The 16,357-nt window shown below is 52.8% G+C and overlaps 1 protein-coding gene across 8 annotated transcripts in view; it reads left to right on the top strand.

Moving 5' to 3' along the window:
- Syt7 (synaptotagmin 7) overlaps window positions 1–15,622 on the top strand; it is a 58,301-nt gene extending 42,679 nt beyond the window's left edge. For all 8 annotated transcript variants that reach the window (XM_085693608.2, XM_085693607.2, XM_085693609.2 and 5 more), the window contains 6 exons: window positions 2,057–2,192; window positions 5,716–5,986; window positions 7,702–7,871; window positions 8,296–8,410; window positions 8,930–9,129; window positions 12,352–15,622. In XM_085693608.2, coding sequence (XP_085549734.1) covers window positions 2,057–2,192; window positions 5,716–5,986; window positions 7,702–7,871; window positions 8,296–8,410; window positions 8,930–9,129; window positions 12,352–12,456 — 997 coding nt within the window. In that variant the 3' untranslated portion in view covers window positions 12,457–15,622. The remainder of the gene's footprint in view (window positions 1–2,056; window positions 2,193–5,715; window positions 5,987–7,701; window positions 7,872–8,295; window positions 8,411–8,929; window positions 9,130–12,351) is intronic.
- The last annotated feature ends 735 nt before the right edge of the window (window positions 15,623–16,357 follow it).

The raw sequence follows: 16,357 nt of genomic DNA, 5'->3' as shown, positions 1-16,357 counted from the left end.
TCTATTTTTAACCTGACTTTACCTCTCCAGCTATTTCAGTCTCCTCTTCCTCCCCGTGCCTGTCTGTGTGAGCACATGTCCATGTGCGTGTGTGTGGTTGTGGGGGGGGACCCCGTGTGTGCCTGCCACTCTGTGCACTGGTGTGTCCACACCTCTAGGGTGTCCAGAGAGAGGGCAGGCAGGTGGGCGGGCGGGCGGTGCTGTTTCAGAGCAAGGCCAGGGTCTCACGGCAGGTGGATAGTGCACCTGAGGACCCGCTGTCCCTGCCTTTCCTGCTTTTCTCTTGTTCCAATTCACACGCACACTTTCGCATGACTGGGTCTCCCCTTTGGGGGCTCTAAGTGTGCCTCTCCAGCTGTGTGTCACCACAGAGGCTCTGGCTGCCCGGCGCCCATCTCCTCCCTGTTGCTCTGGGTATCTGTTGGGCTTGTGTGAGTTTTTATGTGTATGTTCGTGTGTCTGTGTGTGCACGCCCTGCTGTTGGATCCTGGTGTATTCCCCCAGGGCCTGGCATATTCTGAGCATGTCTGTATCTGCCTGCTGTGGCCGCCCGTGTCCTCCAAGCTGGTCTGTGCCAGGGGATGTGGCTTGTATCCAGTCTGTGTGGCTCTGTGCTCTCAACGCTGTTTAATTTTAGCCTGCCCCAAGCCCTATGCCATTACTTCCTCATAGCCTGTCCCCACCTCTTCCTTCTCATGAGACATTCCAGCCTGGTCCCTGGGCAGGGTCTTAGTGGTCCCTTCCCGAGCCCCAGCTGAATGGAGCCTGGGCTCATCATCTGGCTGTTAAACCAGAGATCCCAGCCCCCTGGACCAGCATGGCACTGGGTGTAGACATGGTTGCCGACTAGGTGGTGGCCTGTCTTTCTCTGACTCAGGGTAAGAGTCTTATCAAATGTGTTGTGTGAGTGGGGAGCATGGTGGGGACAGGGGCGCATGAGGTTATCACATGCCTACCCCAAAACAGCTATTCAAGCTGAATGGGCGCTGTGTGTTTCTTTTGTGTCATGTTAGAAATAGAACCTAGGGTCTTGATTAATGTTGGCTAAGCAAGCCCTTTACCATCCAGCTACACCTTCAGCCCATAAAAGAGCTTGTATTAAATCAGATTTAAACTTTCGTGCTCAGGACGGGAGCGATAGCTCAGTAAGTGAGTGACTTGCCGCACAAGCATGTGGACTGAGCCCCTAGAACTTACGTCAAAAGAAAATCAGGGCATGGTGGGCCTGTAAGCCCTGTGCTGGGGGGTGAAGTCAAACAGGTTCCTGGGGCTCCCTGGCTAGCCAGACTTTGCAAGCCACAGACCAATGAGAGACCTTGTATCTAAAACAAGGGAGACAGCAGCTGACGAATGACAGTCAAGGCCTCCACATACATGCATGTGCGTGTGCATATTATACACATACGGACACACACACATTACTCCTTCACACTGGCCCCGTGGCAAATGTACAGATTCCAGGCACGTGACTAGTACTGCATGAGACAGCAAAAGATCACTTCTGTTACAGCAGACACTGCCAGACAGAGCCATGCGGACAGTGGTCCCAGCCTCACCTTGGCTACAGGGTGAAGAACACCTTGGCTCTGCCGAGGCTGAGCAAACACAGGTGGGGCTCTGGGAGAGAGGCTGTGGAGTGTTTGCAGAGGGCAATGACGTGGAGAGACACCTGGACAGGCCACCTGGCGCCTCCCCCTTTCCAGACTGGGTGGAGCAGGCCTCTGCCAAGCAGGGGAGTTCGGAGAATAGCCATGTAAGCCAGAGCTGGGGGCTTGTGGGGGGGGTGGTAACAGGAAGAATGAAGGCTCCCCGTAAACAGCCCCCACAGGGCAGCTCAGCCTGAGGCAGAGAGGCTCAGGAAGATGAGCCCTGAGCGCAGGTCTTCAGGAAAACCAGGTTTTCTGTGAACTGGGGTTTCACTCCTGCTGGCTCACAGGAGGTGACAAGGGCTGAGTTCTCAGAGAAGATCCTGTGACCATCCAGGCCCATGGAGTCCAACCCAAACCAACCTGCAGGCCATGCTCATTGGAACTCTCCCCCCACCCCCGACCTTTAGGTTGCCTGCAGGAGGGAAGGCTGTGAACACAGCCCCAGTGCCTGGCCAGACACCTCACGATGAGTCTGACCGCAGAACGGAGCCCCGTTCCTCTGTCTCGGACCTCGTCAACTCCCTGACCAGCGAGATGCTCATGGTGAGAAGGGTTGGGGATGGGCTGGGAGCGGGGCAGAAGTAGGCAATTCAGTCGGAGACTTAGATACTCAGTTCCAGCACGATGGCTGTTCACTGTATGCTGACCGGATGAGGCCTGGTTTCTTTTCCCGTCTCGTCCATCAAAATGCCTTTCTATGCCTCCGTTTCCTCATTTGTCTCCCTTTGATCCTTTTCTGAACTGAGGAAAAGACTAAGAAACCCACTCATACAGGACGTTTGCATCCTGGGAGGATAGGCTGTCCGGCAGTGATCTGAGGCAGGTGTTCTTTCCCTCCAATGGTATTCCCTTGAGTAGAGACATAAGGCGGTGCTCCCGGGGGTCACTGTCTTGTAGCCCACCAGTTATCTCACCAGTGACCTCAGCTGCTCTTTGTTGCTCTCAGACTTATGACCCCAGTCTAGGTTGTTTTCCAAAGCTGGGGCTGCGTTTCTCATGGCACCCCCTGGTGGTAACAATACGTCACAGCTACTTGTACTTTCCAGAGAGACGTTGGGTTAATCCCCGGAGCGAGGCCCATGGATAGGCATAGCAAGTTAGCTGACAAGAACCAGTTGAGATCTGGTGGGCCAGAGGTTCCTCCAAGGCTTGGAGAGGGTTGTGGTGGGAACCCAGCACCTTCTCTTTCTACTGGATGTAACAGGGCTCCTTGAATCCCTTCCTGTGGAGGCAGGGTTCTAGCCACCCCTAGCCACCCAGACCCGCAATTTCCTACCAGTCTGACATGTCTTCAAGTAGCAATATGCACACAGAGAAACACAAGTCACCTGGGTAAGGATTCTGGTTTCCAGGCCTGAGGTGGAGCCCGAGTCGCGTTTCCCTTGGGCTGGCCCTTTGTGACTTCCTGTCTCTAACTTTGTACAGACTGGTTGTCTTCTGCTCTGTGCAGCCCATTACCACAGACCACCCTGCCTGCTCTCACAGACCCTTAATTGGTGCTGTTTCCTGACAGTCAGGTTCCCAGAAGAGACAGCCCTTTCCCAGCCAGCCGGCTGGCCCCTTGCTGCCCTCAGGGAGAGGCTGGCAGACTCAAGCAGCGGAAGGAAGTACAAGCCGGTCTCCCTGCCATATACTCCACAGATGCCTGGAGGTGGGAGGGCAATTGCCCAGCCCTCTCCCAGGGCGAGGTCATTGATGTTAACAATGACGGTAAAGATAAGCAGGACAGAGTATGTCCTCACGCTGTGGTCTTCTCCAGACCCCAGGCTGCAGAAGCTGAGGACCAGGAGTCAGATACCTAGAGATGGACAGAACCATCCCCACTGAGGAACATGGGACCTGACACAGGCTAGCTAGATGTCTTTTAAGGGTTACTTCTGGGACAGAGGTTTGGGGCAGGGGAAGGGAAAATTAGGCAGCTTGGTTGCCATGGAAATGACCTGTTCACTAGGGCTCAGGACTGAGCCTTAAGAAAGCTAAGCAAGTGAGTACACAAGCCCTGCCCCTTTCAAAAGTAAAGCCCACCTAGACAGTCCAGGCTTCTGCCAAGAGCGAAGGGAAAATGGTGGCCTAAGATGCCTCCGTAAGATGAGAGGGAGTTGGTGTTCGAGTACTCTGGACTGACTCTGCCTACTTGTGCCTGCTCACCCTCCTGGTAGCCCTCAGTCTAAGTTCCTTGATCTCCAACCTGCAGGTTCGGAAAGTGAAGTTCAGGGGAAGGGGAGGGCTGCTGTGGGCCGAGGGAAAAGCGGGGGTAGAGGGCTCTACATGGAAAGCCACATCCAGCGTGGGCCTAGGAGAGAGCCTGTGGGCAGAGAGATCAGCTGAGTGTGGGGGTGAACAGGAGCATCAGCAGTGGGCCAGGCATGTAGCTCAGTTGGTAGAGTGCTTGCCTAACATGCACGAAGCACTGTTTGATGGTGGGGCGGCACATGTCCCAGAAGTCAGGTGACAGAGGCAGGTGGATCAGAAGCTCAAGGCCATCTTTTCAACATAGACATAGAGACCAGCCTGGGTTATGTGAACCCCAGTCTCACACACACACATTAAAAATTAAAAATATAATTAAAAAAAAAAAAGTTCGGTGCAATTCCTCCTCAGCCACTGGGTGGAGCCAGAGGTCAGATTCAAACTATGGTCTAAGTTCAGGAGCCAGGCACCCACCATTGCTGGCCACAAACCTGGTTTCAAGTTCTGACCAGCCAATCAATCAGGGGGCTTGAGGTGAGGGGCCTAATATCTCTGTGCTCCAAGTCAAACTTTGAACATACTAGTGCCTGCCTTAAGATATAGGATGGCACAAAGGATGCCAAGTGGGTGACATACAGCAGTAGGGTTGGCTTGTGGCAGGTGACTGGCCTGTGTGCAGTATTTGCCCTTATCAGTGCGACTTGGATACTTCTCCTTGGTGTAGGAAGGCTTTTGCTCTCGGAGGCTGCAGGGAGGGCCTTCCTATGACTTGGGGCCTGGGCATGCTTGGTAGAAAGAGCGGGGCATGACATCAGAGAAGGAGGGTCTTTACTGCTGTGTGAACTTGGACATGTGACTTGACCTCTTTGAATCAGAGCCTCCTCAGCAAGAGGCTGGTGACAGCCACCTGGTCCAGCAGTAAGAAGGTGATGTGTCTTCACTATGGTAGGTGCCTCTCTCTGCCTTAAGTCACCTGTGATATTCTGTGCTGAGAAGCTGGGGCTGTCACTCCAGGAAGCCCGAGGGGCCCAGGGATTTTCTGAGGGCGTGTGGGCAGAAGGCAAATGCCTACCGCTTTGTCCCATCTGCAGTTCCCTGGGGCCCATTCTTGACTCCCATCTGTCACCAAAGGAGATGTGGACTTGAAGATACCAGGGAGCAAGCCCTGACTAGGCAGGTAGAGCTTCAAGGCCTTCCATTATTCCTGTGAGCGGGAATCCGACTGGGAGATCCCAGCTGCTTTCCTCACCCCTTTCCCTGTTAAGATGAAAATATGGCACCCTTGTGACTACCTACTACTGCCCATCCTCTATGCTGAGAAGTGGGGACTGGGAACAGGCATAGCCTGGAGGTACAACCTCGGTGCCCAGGGACCCCAGCCTGGTTCAGTCAGACTCCCTGGGGACAACCTGGCAAGCCTCTCAGCGTCCCATCATCCTCCTGAACACTATCTTGTAAACTGCATCATCCATATCCCCCAGAGAGCCTCCTTTGTAAGAGCAGGGATGTCTCCCATGAGTCCATAGGGCTGAAATAGGAGGGGAGGGAGGCCGGGACTGCTCAGGGTGGCTCTTGGAACTGAGCAGACTTATGGATTCAAGGGGAGGTGGGAATTTGGGTCTCCTGCTCACAGCTATGGGGTCCAGGAGGCAGAATCATTCTGGCCCTTTTATTTCCCCCTCCCCTTTGTAGTTAAGTCCGGGCTCTCAGAGCCAGAACATCCGCCGCTGACCATGACTGTGATGACCACTACTGCATCCAGCCACGTTGTGACCAGGAGAAGTTGGCTTGTCCTGCTGTCATGGACCCTGTCATGCTGCCCAGGAGCCTGGTGGAGACACTCTCCCCACCAACCTGCCTTCTTTTTCCACTGCAGCTCTCCCCAGGCTCCGAGGAGGATGAGGCCCATGAGGGCTGCAGCCGAGAAAACCTGGGCCGCATCCAGTTCAGCGTCGGCTACAACTTCCAGGAGTCTACACTCACCGTGAAAGTCATGAAGGCGCAGGAGCTGCCAGCCAAGGATTTCAGTGGCACCAGTGACCCCTTTGTCAAGATCTACCTGCTACCCGACAAGAAGCACAAACTGGAGACCAAGGTGAAGCGAAAGAACCTGAACCCACACTGGAACGAGACCTTCCTCTTTGAAGGTGAGGCCGGCACCACTCCTAGCATGCCTCTTGCCTCCCCACTAATCCCATCCCATACATGTGGCTGCAGGCAAGAAACATGAACCAACCCATGCCTGCAGGTACACGTGTACAGCACACACAGGCAGGTGTACACACATGTATATAAGATGCATGCACACACTAATTCCATGCACACACAGGCTCAATTAACCCAATGCATTTTGCTTCTGGCTGAGATTGGTCCCAGGAAGTGAAAAATGTCAACGTACAAGCCATAGACTGAAGAAGGAGACTGGTTCAGCCTAGAGTCCCAGCTTGTTGCATTCAGAAGTTTATTGCTCTGGAGCAACCATGTGAAAAGCCTTCATGCATCTGGTGGAAGTGCCAGAACCTTCTGGGATTTCCCCCTTCATCCTAATCTTCATCTCCATCAACCTTTGCTCTAGGCTGAGCTAGCATCTCGGCTTTCTCACTTACTAGCTGTGTGACATTAAGCAAGATCCCTCCCAACCTTTGGTGTCTTCAGCTATAAAAGAAGTAATAATTATAATTAAACAAATTAGTAACTTTTCAAAGAGCAGACCCTGATATCCAGGAGGTGCTGATATGGCTTGTTGAAGATATGGTTTGTTGCTGGCCTTTGACTCCTTCCCACCATGGGAGATGAGCAAGATCTTGGAGCCATTCCTTCTGGCTCCCAGAGGCATTGAGCTGAATGTGCCCCTTGCTCCCAAAACCACTTTTTATCTCTCGTGACTGAGGACACAGGGTGTGTAGTGATGGGACTGTCCACCCATCTGTGATACCAGGAAAGAGAACCTAGGTATGAAAGTTGGGAGTTGGCTATAGCAGGTATGATGGGGACTTTCGGGTTAGGTCCTGATGCAGGCAGAGCCAGGATTTCAAGAGATCTGGGGAAAGTCTGTAGGGATGGAGCCTGGGCACAGAGGAAAGAGTGGGTAGCAGCTCACAGTGGGAAGTCACTGGGACCACACTTTGAAAGGACTAGGCACCTTCTAGGTACACTGGAATGCTAAAAAGAGCAGGCTGTGGGATAATGTCTATTTTTAAAAAAAATCAATCTGGCCACAGTGTTGAGAATGAACCATGGGAAGAAGCTTGGGAGCAGGAAGGGCAGTTTGGACATTCTCGTGGCTGCTGGGAAGAGTTACTGGTAGTTTGAGTACCCAACATGGGATCTGTTTAGGAGGAGGAGCAGAGAGACAGGCTTATGCCTAGGCAAGAAGTGAAGAAGAAAGCAGAGTCCCTGGAGCTGATCAGTTTTCATGGGTACCTTCTAGATTCCCTGTCCCCAGTCTTCCTAGGTCAGGCACACCCACTTGCCCAGACTTGATCCAAACAGCAAGGGGGACACTGCCCAGACCAGAAATGGACATACAAGTAAGAGCACATTAATGGCCGTGGTCTTATTGCTGCTCCTGGGACTGTCATGTAAACCATCTGAGCCTGTTTCCCCATCTGTTGGGTCACACGAGACCAAGTTCTTTCTGGCACTTCAGGAAGTAGTGCTGCAGTCAGCTGCGGCCCCCCTGGCCTAGGCTGCTGACAGAGGACACAAGGCCATCCCCAGTCACAAGGCCTGCCTTCCTTCTCCCTCCCATTGCTCCCTTCCTTCCTCCCTCCCTCTCCTCACTCCTCCTTTCCCTCCCTCCTAATTTCCTTTCTTGTTGCTGTAATAACCCTCCTCACCTTGCTTATCTGCCTCTACCCAGGTTTTCCCTATGAGAAAGTGGTGCAGAGGGTCCTCTACCTCCAGGTCCTGGACTATGACCGTTTCAGCCGCAATGACCCCATTGGGGAGGTGTCCATCCCTCTCAACAAGGTGGACCTGACCCAGATGCAGACCTTCTGGAAGGATCTGAAGCCATGCAGCGATGGGAGTGTAAGGCCCCCTTCAGTCCTCTAACTGGAGCAATGTGGTCAGGGCTGGCAGAGGGTCCTCAACCTTAGGATGCCGGTAGGACTCAGGGTGGAGAAATGATGGCAGCCCCCAGAGAACTTGTTCCTGCCTGTGGCTGGAATGCTGGGGTTTAGAAGCTGGGGCAAATTATCTGAGCCGTGCAGTGAGCCCAGGGCTCTGCTCATGGAACTGGGAGCCCTGGGTAAGCACAGACCTGCTAGAGGAGAGAAGAGGGCATAGCAGTGACTGGCAGAGGGACTGGCACTACCCGGGGCAGGGCAGAAAGGACTACAGCTCTCTGACCACACCTTTCCTTCTAGTTCTCACACCTATCATCCCTGCAGGGAGATCAAAGGGAGCATCCCCCTCCCTGTGACCCAGCCTCACCCCTTCTGTTGCCCTACAGGGGAGCCGAGGGGAGCTGCTCTTGTCTCTCTGCTACAACCCCTCTGCCAACTCCATCATCGTGAACATCATCAAAGCTCGCAACCTCAAAGCCATGGACATCGGGGGCACATCAGGTACTGAGCCTCATCACGACAGGATGGGCAGGGGATGTGGAGGGCTTCCTGGCACATGAGGGTCACTTTGGATATGGAGGATATAAGTGTTTGGGGGCGCCAACCCTGGCCTTGACCAGTCCCAGCTCCTCTGATTAGAGCTATGAGAACTCTTTGGACACACTCGGGATCAGTTGTCATCTTGGCAACCAGGCCTCCCTGAATCAGGAAGAAAGGCAGCATTGTGGTGGGGAGACCCCAATTCTAGCTCCAGTGCTACTTGCGTGTGACCTTGGGCAGATTTGGTGGAGTGTTAGCATAAGAACATTAGGGCAGTGTCCAGGGTCATTTTTGGTTCTGCCACCCGCTGATTATCCCTAATCTCTCTTGTTCTTGCACTGGCCTGGCCTTGTCACCCTCTTAGAAAGCATGTAGCCAGCTCCCGCTTAAGTTTCTGCACCTAGAAAGACATGAAGATTCTTGAGTCCTCCCAACACACACACTCAGCCCCTCTGACCGTTCCTCTACCGCCCTCCCCAGACCCCTACGTGAAGGTGTGGCTGATGTATAAAGACAAGCGGGTAGAGAAAAAGAAGACAGTAACAAAGAAAAGGAATCTGAACCCCATCTTCAATGAGTCTTTCGCCTTCGACATCCCCACGGAGAAGCTGAGGGAGACCACCATCATTATCACTGTCATGGATAAAGACAAGCTCAGCCGCAATGATGTCATTGGCAAGGTAGGACTGGATGGGATGCATAGCCACATGCACAAGGGTTTGTCCTTAAGAGGCAGCAGGGGCCAAGAATAAGCAGAAGCCTGGATACCAGGAAAGAGCCAGTCGGACAGGAAAAGAAGGGATGGGAAAGTGCCTTGACTTCCCCAAAGGTTTGCTGGGTGGGCTCTCAGACTGGTTCAACCTTGCTCATGGGCCGAGCTGGGTGGGGCTGTGGCAGAGCCCTAGCCAAAAACCAAAGACCTGACTTCAGCTCCTAGTAGATTTGCACTCCAGTGTGGCCTGGAGTAAAGTCACTTGTCATCTCTGAACTTGTGTTCTTGTCTGTAAAATGAAGCAATGCCAACTCTCCAGAGCTCCCCAAAGTCAGGTAAGAATTCCCTGAGATAGATGGAGACTCTGGATGAAGGTGACCTCTTTTTTCTCCCCCAAGACAGGGTTTCTTTGTGTAGCCCTGGAGCTCACTCTGTAGGCCAGGCTGGCCTCAGACTCAGAGATCTGCCTGCCTCTGCCTCCCAAGTGCTGAGATTAAAGGTTGCACCACCACCGCCCAGCAAAGGTGATCTCTAATTGCATGTTGAGCAAGAAGTCAGAGCTGATTTGAATTTTTCTGCAACATAATCCCTTCACTTTTCCGCTTTGAAAAGCATGTTTCTGTGTTTATGATTCAGTGTTGAGAGTATGGGCACAAAAGTCTGCCTGGTTCTGGTTTTGTCGCTGTTCATTTGCTTGTTTTGTGGCCTTTGGAATGGAGCCCAGCCATACAATGCCACCGACCTATACCTGTGGCCCTGAAACTCCCCCTTAGCAGCTGTCACCTCTTCGAGCCTCATTTTCTCTGCTCAACATGAGAGCAGGGAAGTCCTCGCTACACAGCGTAGTGGGAGCATTTGATAAGGGCGTAGTGAGATGCTCAGCCTGGCACTTGGAGCACACGTATAGCTTCAGTCGTAATAGAAGTTAGTTTGGAAATGTCCCTACCCATGGTACATGTGGTCACCTATTCAGTAACATAAGTTTGCTTTCCGCTGCTTTGTTTGGTCATTTGTTTTGTTTTGAGACAGTCTCCCTATATATCCCTGGCAGATAGGGAACTCCCTGTGTAGACCAGACTGTTCTTGAACTTCACCTGTCTCTGCCTCCCTAGTGCTGGGATTAAAGCCTTGTGCCACCATGCTCAGGCTGGCCTCAGATTCATTATATTGCTGAGGATGACCCTGAGTTTCTGACCCTGCTTCTTTTACCTCCCAAACACTGGGATTATAGGCAAGTGCCATGGTACCTATTGTGTGCGGTGCAGGGAATTGAGTCTGGGGCTTCGTGTGTGCTGGAGAAGCACTCTACTGACTGAGCCCTGGCCAAGTCTCCGAAGTTTGCCCAGGAACAGTGCATGGAACCAGTGATCAGAGAAGAGGGAAGGAGGGAGTGGAAAGCACAGGTCCCTGGGGATATGACTGTCTTGGCTACCTCTCCATGGCTGTGAAAAAGCACCATGACCAAGAGAACTTATGGTTAATAAAATAGAAAATAATAACTGAGGCATTTAAGTGGGACTGGCTTACAGTTTCAGAGGCTGAATCCATGACCATCATGGCAGGGAACATGGCAGCAGACAGGCAGGCACGGCATTGGTGCAGTAGCTGAGCTCACATCTGACCCATAAGGCAGAGAGAGAGCATATGGGAATAGCATGGACTTCTGAGCCCACTGCCAGTGACACACTTCCTCCAGCAAGGCCACACCTCCTAATCCTCCCCAAACAGTTCTGCCAGCTAGGGACCAAACATTAAATAGAATGAGCCTATGGGGGATAGTCTCATTCAAACCCCACAATGGCCACGGTTGGAGAAGGATGGCCTGGCTTATGAAGGGAGGGGGCCAATCTGGAGACATTCCACAGACGATGGAAGGGAGGACCCAGATGTTGGGAAGAGGAAAGCATCTAGCCTTGTAGGAAGAAAGCTGGCAGTGGGAGTATCACTCTCGTCCTGTGGGTACAGGTACCGCAGCTAGAGTGTGTGCTTAGTGCAGGCCCTGCTGAGTCTTCAGAGGCCCCTCTAGCCCCTAACATAGCCCAGTCTTATAGAATTAGGTATTCCTTGGGGATTACTTTTAATTTAGCTCCTTTAATAGACCTGCCTTTGGTGGGCCACACCAAATCATACATGGTTTTGTTCTTGCTTTGGCCTTGGCTAATTGGGAAAGCCAAGGAAGGACGTTCTGAGTCACAGCCCCAGCTCAGCTCCTAGATGCTGCGGTTCTGCCCTTGCTCCAGGCTCTGGTGTCATGCTAGGCTGAAGTCGCAAATGCAAGCAGGGTCCCAGGAGCTCTTGTCTGTGGCATGGTGGTGGTGGTGAGGGGGTAGTGAAGAGGAGTCGTCTCTCTGAAGAGTGAGCCTCAGAGACAGGACTGACTGAGAACTCAGTCACATGAGGGCAGATGTATGCCGTCTCCAATGTCTATAAGGCAGGCCCTACTATCCATAAACTATACAGAGGGGCCTGAGGCTGACAGGATATTCTGCCCCATGCATTTTTGTCTTAGTGGTTTTGTTGTTTGTTTTGACAGGGTCTTACTTTGTAGCCCAGGCTGGCCTCAAACTCATTATGTACCTCCAGGCTAGCCTCATACTCATATTAATCCTCCTGCCTCAGTGTGAGGGTTTTAGGTATGAGACACTAAAACTGGTGAAAAATTTAAGTTTACAGAAAGGTAGCAAAGACAATATGGAGTACCCATGCAATGTTATAGAGTCCTGACATGAACCTGGGCAGGGTTGGGCATCTAGAACCCCTAAGACCTGCCTTATACCATTGTGAACATTTAAACTCTAGCTGAAGAAGTTAAAGACTCTTAACTCTGTACCTTAGTTTCCCCATCTGAAAACTTGGGCTAATCACGTGGTCTGCTCAGGTTTGTAAAGACACATCAGCCTCTGGATGTTGAGTCCCTAGGACAAACCTTTGGGGTGGGCGGCAGCAGGAAATGCCAGGAGATGGGAGAGAGAGTCACAGCGGTGCCCTCTCCTAGGGCAGGGAAAGTCGCCCAAGCCAACTGCCTGTGTCCTGACCTTCACCACAAAATAGGTTACAGTCTGATGTCAAAGGGCCAGGCATGCCCAGGCCCCTGAGGGAGAGCGCAGGCAGGAAACTAGGTCAGGCTGGCAAGGAGGGACAGGGCCCAAACCTCAGAGCCTGCCATAATGGATCCTCTCTTCCTCCCCAGATCTACCTGTCGTGGAAAAGCGGCCCAGGTGAAGTCAAACACTGGAAAGACATGATCGCTCGCCCCCGGCAGCCGGTGGCCCAGTGGCACCAGCTGAAAGCCTGAGTGGGGCCGAAGGAGGCCCCAAGGGCCGAGGCCTGGGTTTCCATCATGCCCCCACCACTTTATGCACAATGCCCAGCCTGGACCCCTGCCATGGGTGAGGGGAGAACCCTGAAGGCTCAGCCAGGGATGGGTACCAGAACTCTACTGGGCCCTGTTTCTAGGAAGTACCAGCCCCACCTCCACGAGTCCAGCTTGGGGGTGGGAGCTCTGGGAGCCATTTCCCTGCTTTGCCTCTTTCTTTCCTGATTTGCTGATACTAAAGAAGTGGGGGAAAAGCTTGAGAGCCAGAGAGGCAGCTCCCTCCAGAGGCCTGCCAGGTGGGCGTAGCCCTCCGTTTTCTTTAAGGCAGTGCCTGGAGTGGAGAGAAGCCACCCCTTCCCCAGCCCCCCCGTTTTGGGGCCCAAGAGAGGAAGGCCAAGGCGTTTGGCCATGGCCTGGTCTTCAGGCCCATCCCCAGCGTCAGGTGCCAGCTGGGCCCTGGACACCGAGGATAGTATATAGCCAGTGCTCTGGGGTCCTGGAGACATGGCCCTGTGTATTTGTGTTGTGTCTACCGTGTGCGTAAGTGTGTGTGTGTGTGTGTGTGTGTGTGTGTGTGTGTGTGTGCGCGCCCACACACGTGCACACATGTGCACGTGTAAGCTCATACGCACACGTGTGAAAGGGGGTGCTCACTCCCTGTCCCCTGGGACCAGCAGTGCTGACTAGCTATGGAGAGTTAACAGAGTTCCGTGATGACCGGATGAGGTAGGGCTGGGTCAGGTCGAGGTTAAGGCCATAAGGATGGTAGAGGAGGAAGGGTATGGATAGCTGAGTAGGAGCCGTCGGGACCACTTTGCCTGTCTCTGTAGTCCCCACCCCCATAATTCCCCAGTAGCAACTCCTCTGTAATGTCATTCCTTGGGTCTGGGCTCTTGCTTTGTAAGCAGCTACTCATCCTGTGCATGGCATTCCACCAGGGTACCACTCCCACCCTTATCAGGCATCCCTAAGCCCTTACCCAGGGGCATCCCACCTTCCCAGGTCTCATATCCCAGCCAAGTTGGCATCTGCCCCACACTCTCTGGCTTGGCTACCGTCCCTCATCCCCACTCCTTACCCCAATACCGCCAATTCCTTTATTTGCATTGTCTGATCTACCCCTAACCTTCTCTGGGCTGACTTGACAAATTCCCTCACCCTCCCTTATCCCCCCACCCCCACCCCAAGAGCAGGTCTTTCTGCCCTGCCCCCACCTTGCAAACAGAGGAAGCCGGGAACATTCCAGGAGTCTGAGATTGCCAAAGAAGCTCCCGTCTCTCCTCCCATCCTCTGCTGAGGAGAATTGGCTTCCCCTTGGAAACAGCAGACTCCAGGATGATCCCTCTTAAGTCCTGTCATCCCTCTGTGCTGTTTTAGAGAAGACCCACTGTGACAGAGCCTCAAAACCTGTTCAGAGACTGGAACCTGACATTCCCAGAACCTACCACCAGGTGGCACCAGACCACCACATCTGTGGTAACAGTTGGGGACCACAGGTCTACCCTGGCTGGCAAGCCTGACACCCCAGGAACAGAAGAGGCTCTGTACTGGATCTACACACCTAGAGCACAATGGAAGCATAAATATTTGGGCACATTTTCCTTTAGTGGGGTTCCCCTGACGCTCAGCTTCCTGCTCTTGGCAATGAGGTCTCCTTTTACCCATAGCAAAATGTCCTTAAATTGAATTTCACACCCTGTCCCCTGGTACCTGGAGGAATCTCTTATGTTTTAGGTGAATCATTTGTAGGCTGAAGAATTCTATTGTGAAACAAATAGCTACCCATTTTGCTTGTAAATCTAAATGTTTCTATACTGCAGCTTTTGCTTTAAGTGGGATCTGCCCCAATGGCCTTGCCCAGCTGGGTGTAGACCCCAGAAAGGGACCCCAGAGGCTGTGTGGAAATAGGAGAGGGTACTTTCAGGAGTCTGGAAATGAGAGAGAAATTGCTGCTATCCTTTTCTCCATCTGCCTCAGTTCCCTGAGCATTCCCACAGGACCATCTGAGGGGCCCAACCAACTTCCGATGGGAGTAAGAACGGCAGGGTTTATGGGAGTCACGCTCTTGCATTTCTTAGCCAATCAGCTCAGAGAGCATCACCCACAGAGCTGGTTCCCCTGAGACCTACCTAGGAATGCTGGTGACCCAACCCGGAATTCCTCAGCCCCCACATGTAGCTGGAGTGGGGGATACCGGCAAAGGTTCCAAAAGGTGCGTTCAGAGCAAAGTGGGTTTGCACAAGAGGCAGTGGCCGAGAAGGAGTCTGGGTATGGGACAGTTAGGGTAATTGGGGAGCCGGGGAAGGGAGAAACTTGAGGGTGGGGAGGGCACCAGAGCTCTGCTACCACCCTTCTAGGATCTTGGGCAAGTCACCCACACTCCCTGGGCCTCAGTTTCTCCATCTGTAAAATGATGGTAATAATACTTCACCTACCTCATGGGGGAGGTTGTGAGGCCACTATCACCTGACCTGGGGGATCGAGGCAGGAGGGCTCTGAAGGTGCTACCCAGAGCCAAGTTGTCCCTGACACCTGAAAGCAAGGCCCACCTGCCCATCCACCCTACCCCACAGAGCCTCGAGGGACCACCAGAGCCAATCTGTCTCTTCACTGTGTCCCAAGCCCCTTTATGAGTGTCACCTGACATCTTGTGGGCACCCTGGACTTAGCTGTTCTGTCGTTTAGGTATCTCTTCTTGTGACCACCTTCTCCATGTAACTGCTGTACAGATTCCACCTGCCCCAGCACACCCCTCCACCTGCCCTCCAGCACCAGAGGCCAGGGAAGGGACAAAGGAAAACAGCCACAAAAAATAAAAATAAAAATAATTTAAAAAAGCCAAGGGGATTCCCAGCTCAGCTGGGGCCCCCGGGGTGGGAATTGGTGGCGCTGTTTGTATTGTGTTTGAGTCCTTGAGCGCAAGTGTTTTATAAAAAATAAAACAAAAATCCATTATCACAAAAAAGAAAAATTACAGCAAAGAGAAATGAAGAAAAAAGGGGAAAAGAACCATACAAAATTTTCCACCATATGCACCCTCTAAGCCAGCAAAATCTTCCTCTTTGCAAAATCATATTTTTGTGGGAATGGGCCCTGCTTTTTGTGGCAAGGCCTGTTCTGATAAATAAAGAATCGTGAAAAAGTAGGGCCTTGGCTATTTCCTCTGTGGGTTCCAGCCCTCTCTCTCTTCCCCCAAGGGAAGCAGCAGCTGGGAGTGGGGAGAATGGGGAGCCTGGGGGTATCTCCATTCAGTTTGTCACCTCTGGGACTTGAGTTTTCATTAGTGGCTTGGGCCTGCCTGAGCTTCCAGCCCAACCTCAGATCTAGACTGTCATCTCCACGCTCACCAGGGAGCCTTGCATGTCCCAGGTGAGGCCTAAAGTCATGCTTAGAAGTAGTCGGCTCTCCTGAAGATCTCCAGGGCCTCTTCTGGAGCTCACCTAGCTGGGCACACACTCCCTCTCTTCCCAGAGGACCCTTAACACCATCCCAGGTAGGCAGAAAAGGCAAAGGTGAGACCCCAACTACCACCTCACCATCAGCTGCTCAGCTGCTATGACTTCGGGACAATGTCTCCTTCCAGGTCGTGGTGGGGGAAAGAAAAGATCAGCTGAGATCTCGGTCAGCCTACTGGGCCTGTGGCCTTTCTCTGACCTGTTGTCGAGGCTGATTTTCGATGGTTGGAAAAAAACCTCTCCAATCTAAAAAGCCCCATTGGCAAGTTCCAACCTGAGGGACTGTGAGATTGAACTCCAGTGCCCTCCTGTCTGTGGTTCTGGCAAGCCATGTCCTTTGCTGGGCCCTCGGTGTCCGCTATTCACAAAGAAGCAATAATTTCCTAGCCACTCCCTGCTTGGTCCAGGGCAGCTGGCCTGCCAGT

The sequence above is a fragment of the Myodes glareolus genome, chromosome 7 (assembly GCF_982192425.1).
Source record: "Myodes glareolus chromosome 7, mMyoGla1.1, whole genome shotgun sequence".
NCBI classification, from domain to species: domain Eukaryota; kingdom Metazoa; phylum Chordata; class Mammalia; order Rodentia; family Cricetidae; genus Myodes; species Myodes glareolus.
Note: the sequence above shows the minus strand (reverse complement) of the source record. Positions and strands in the feature narration are given on the sequence as shown.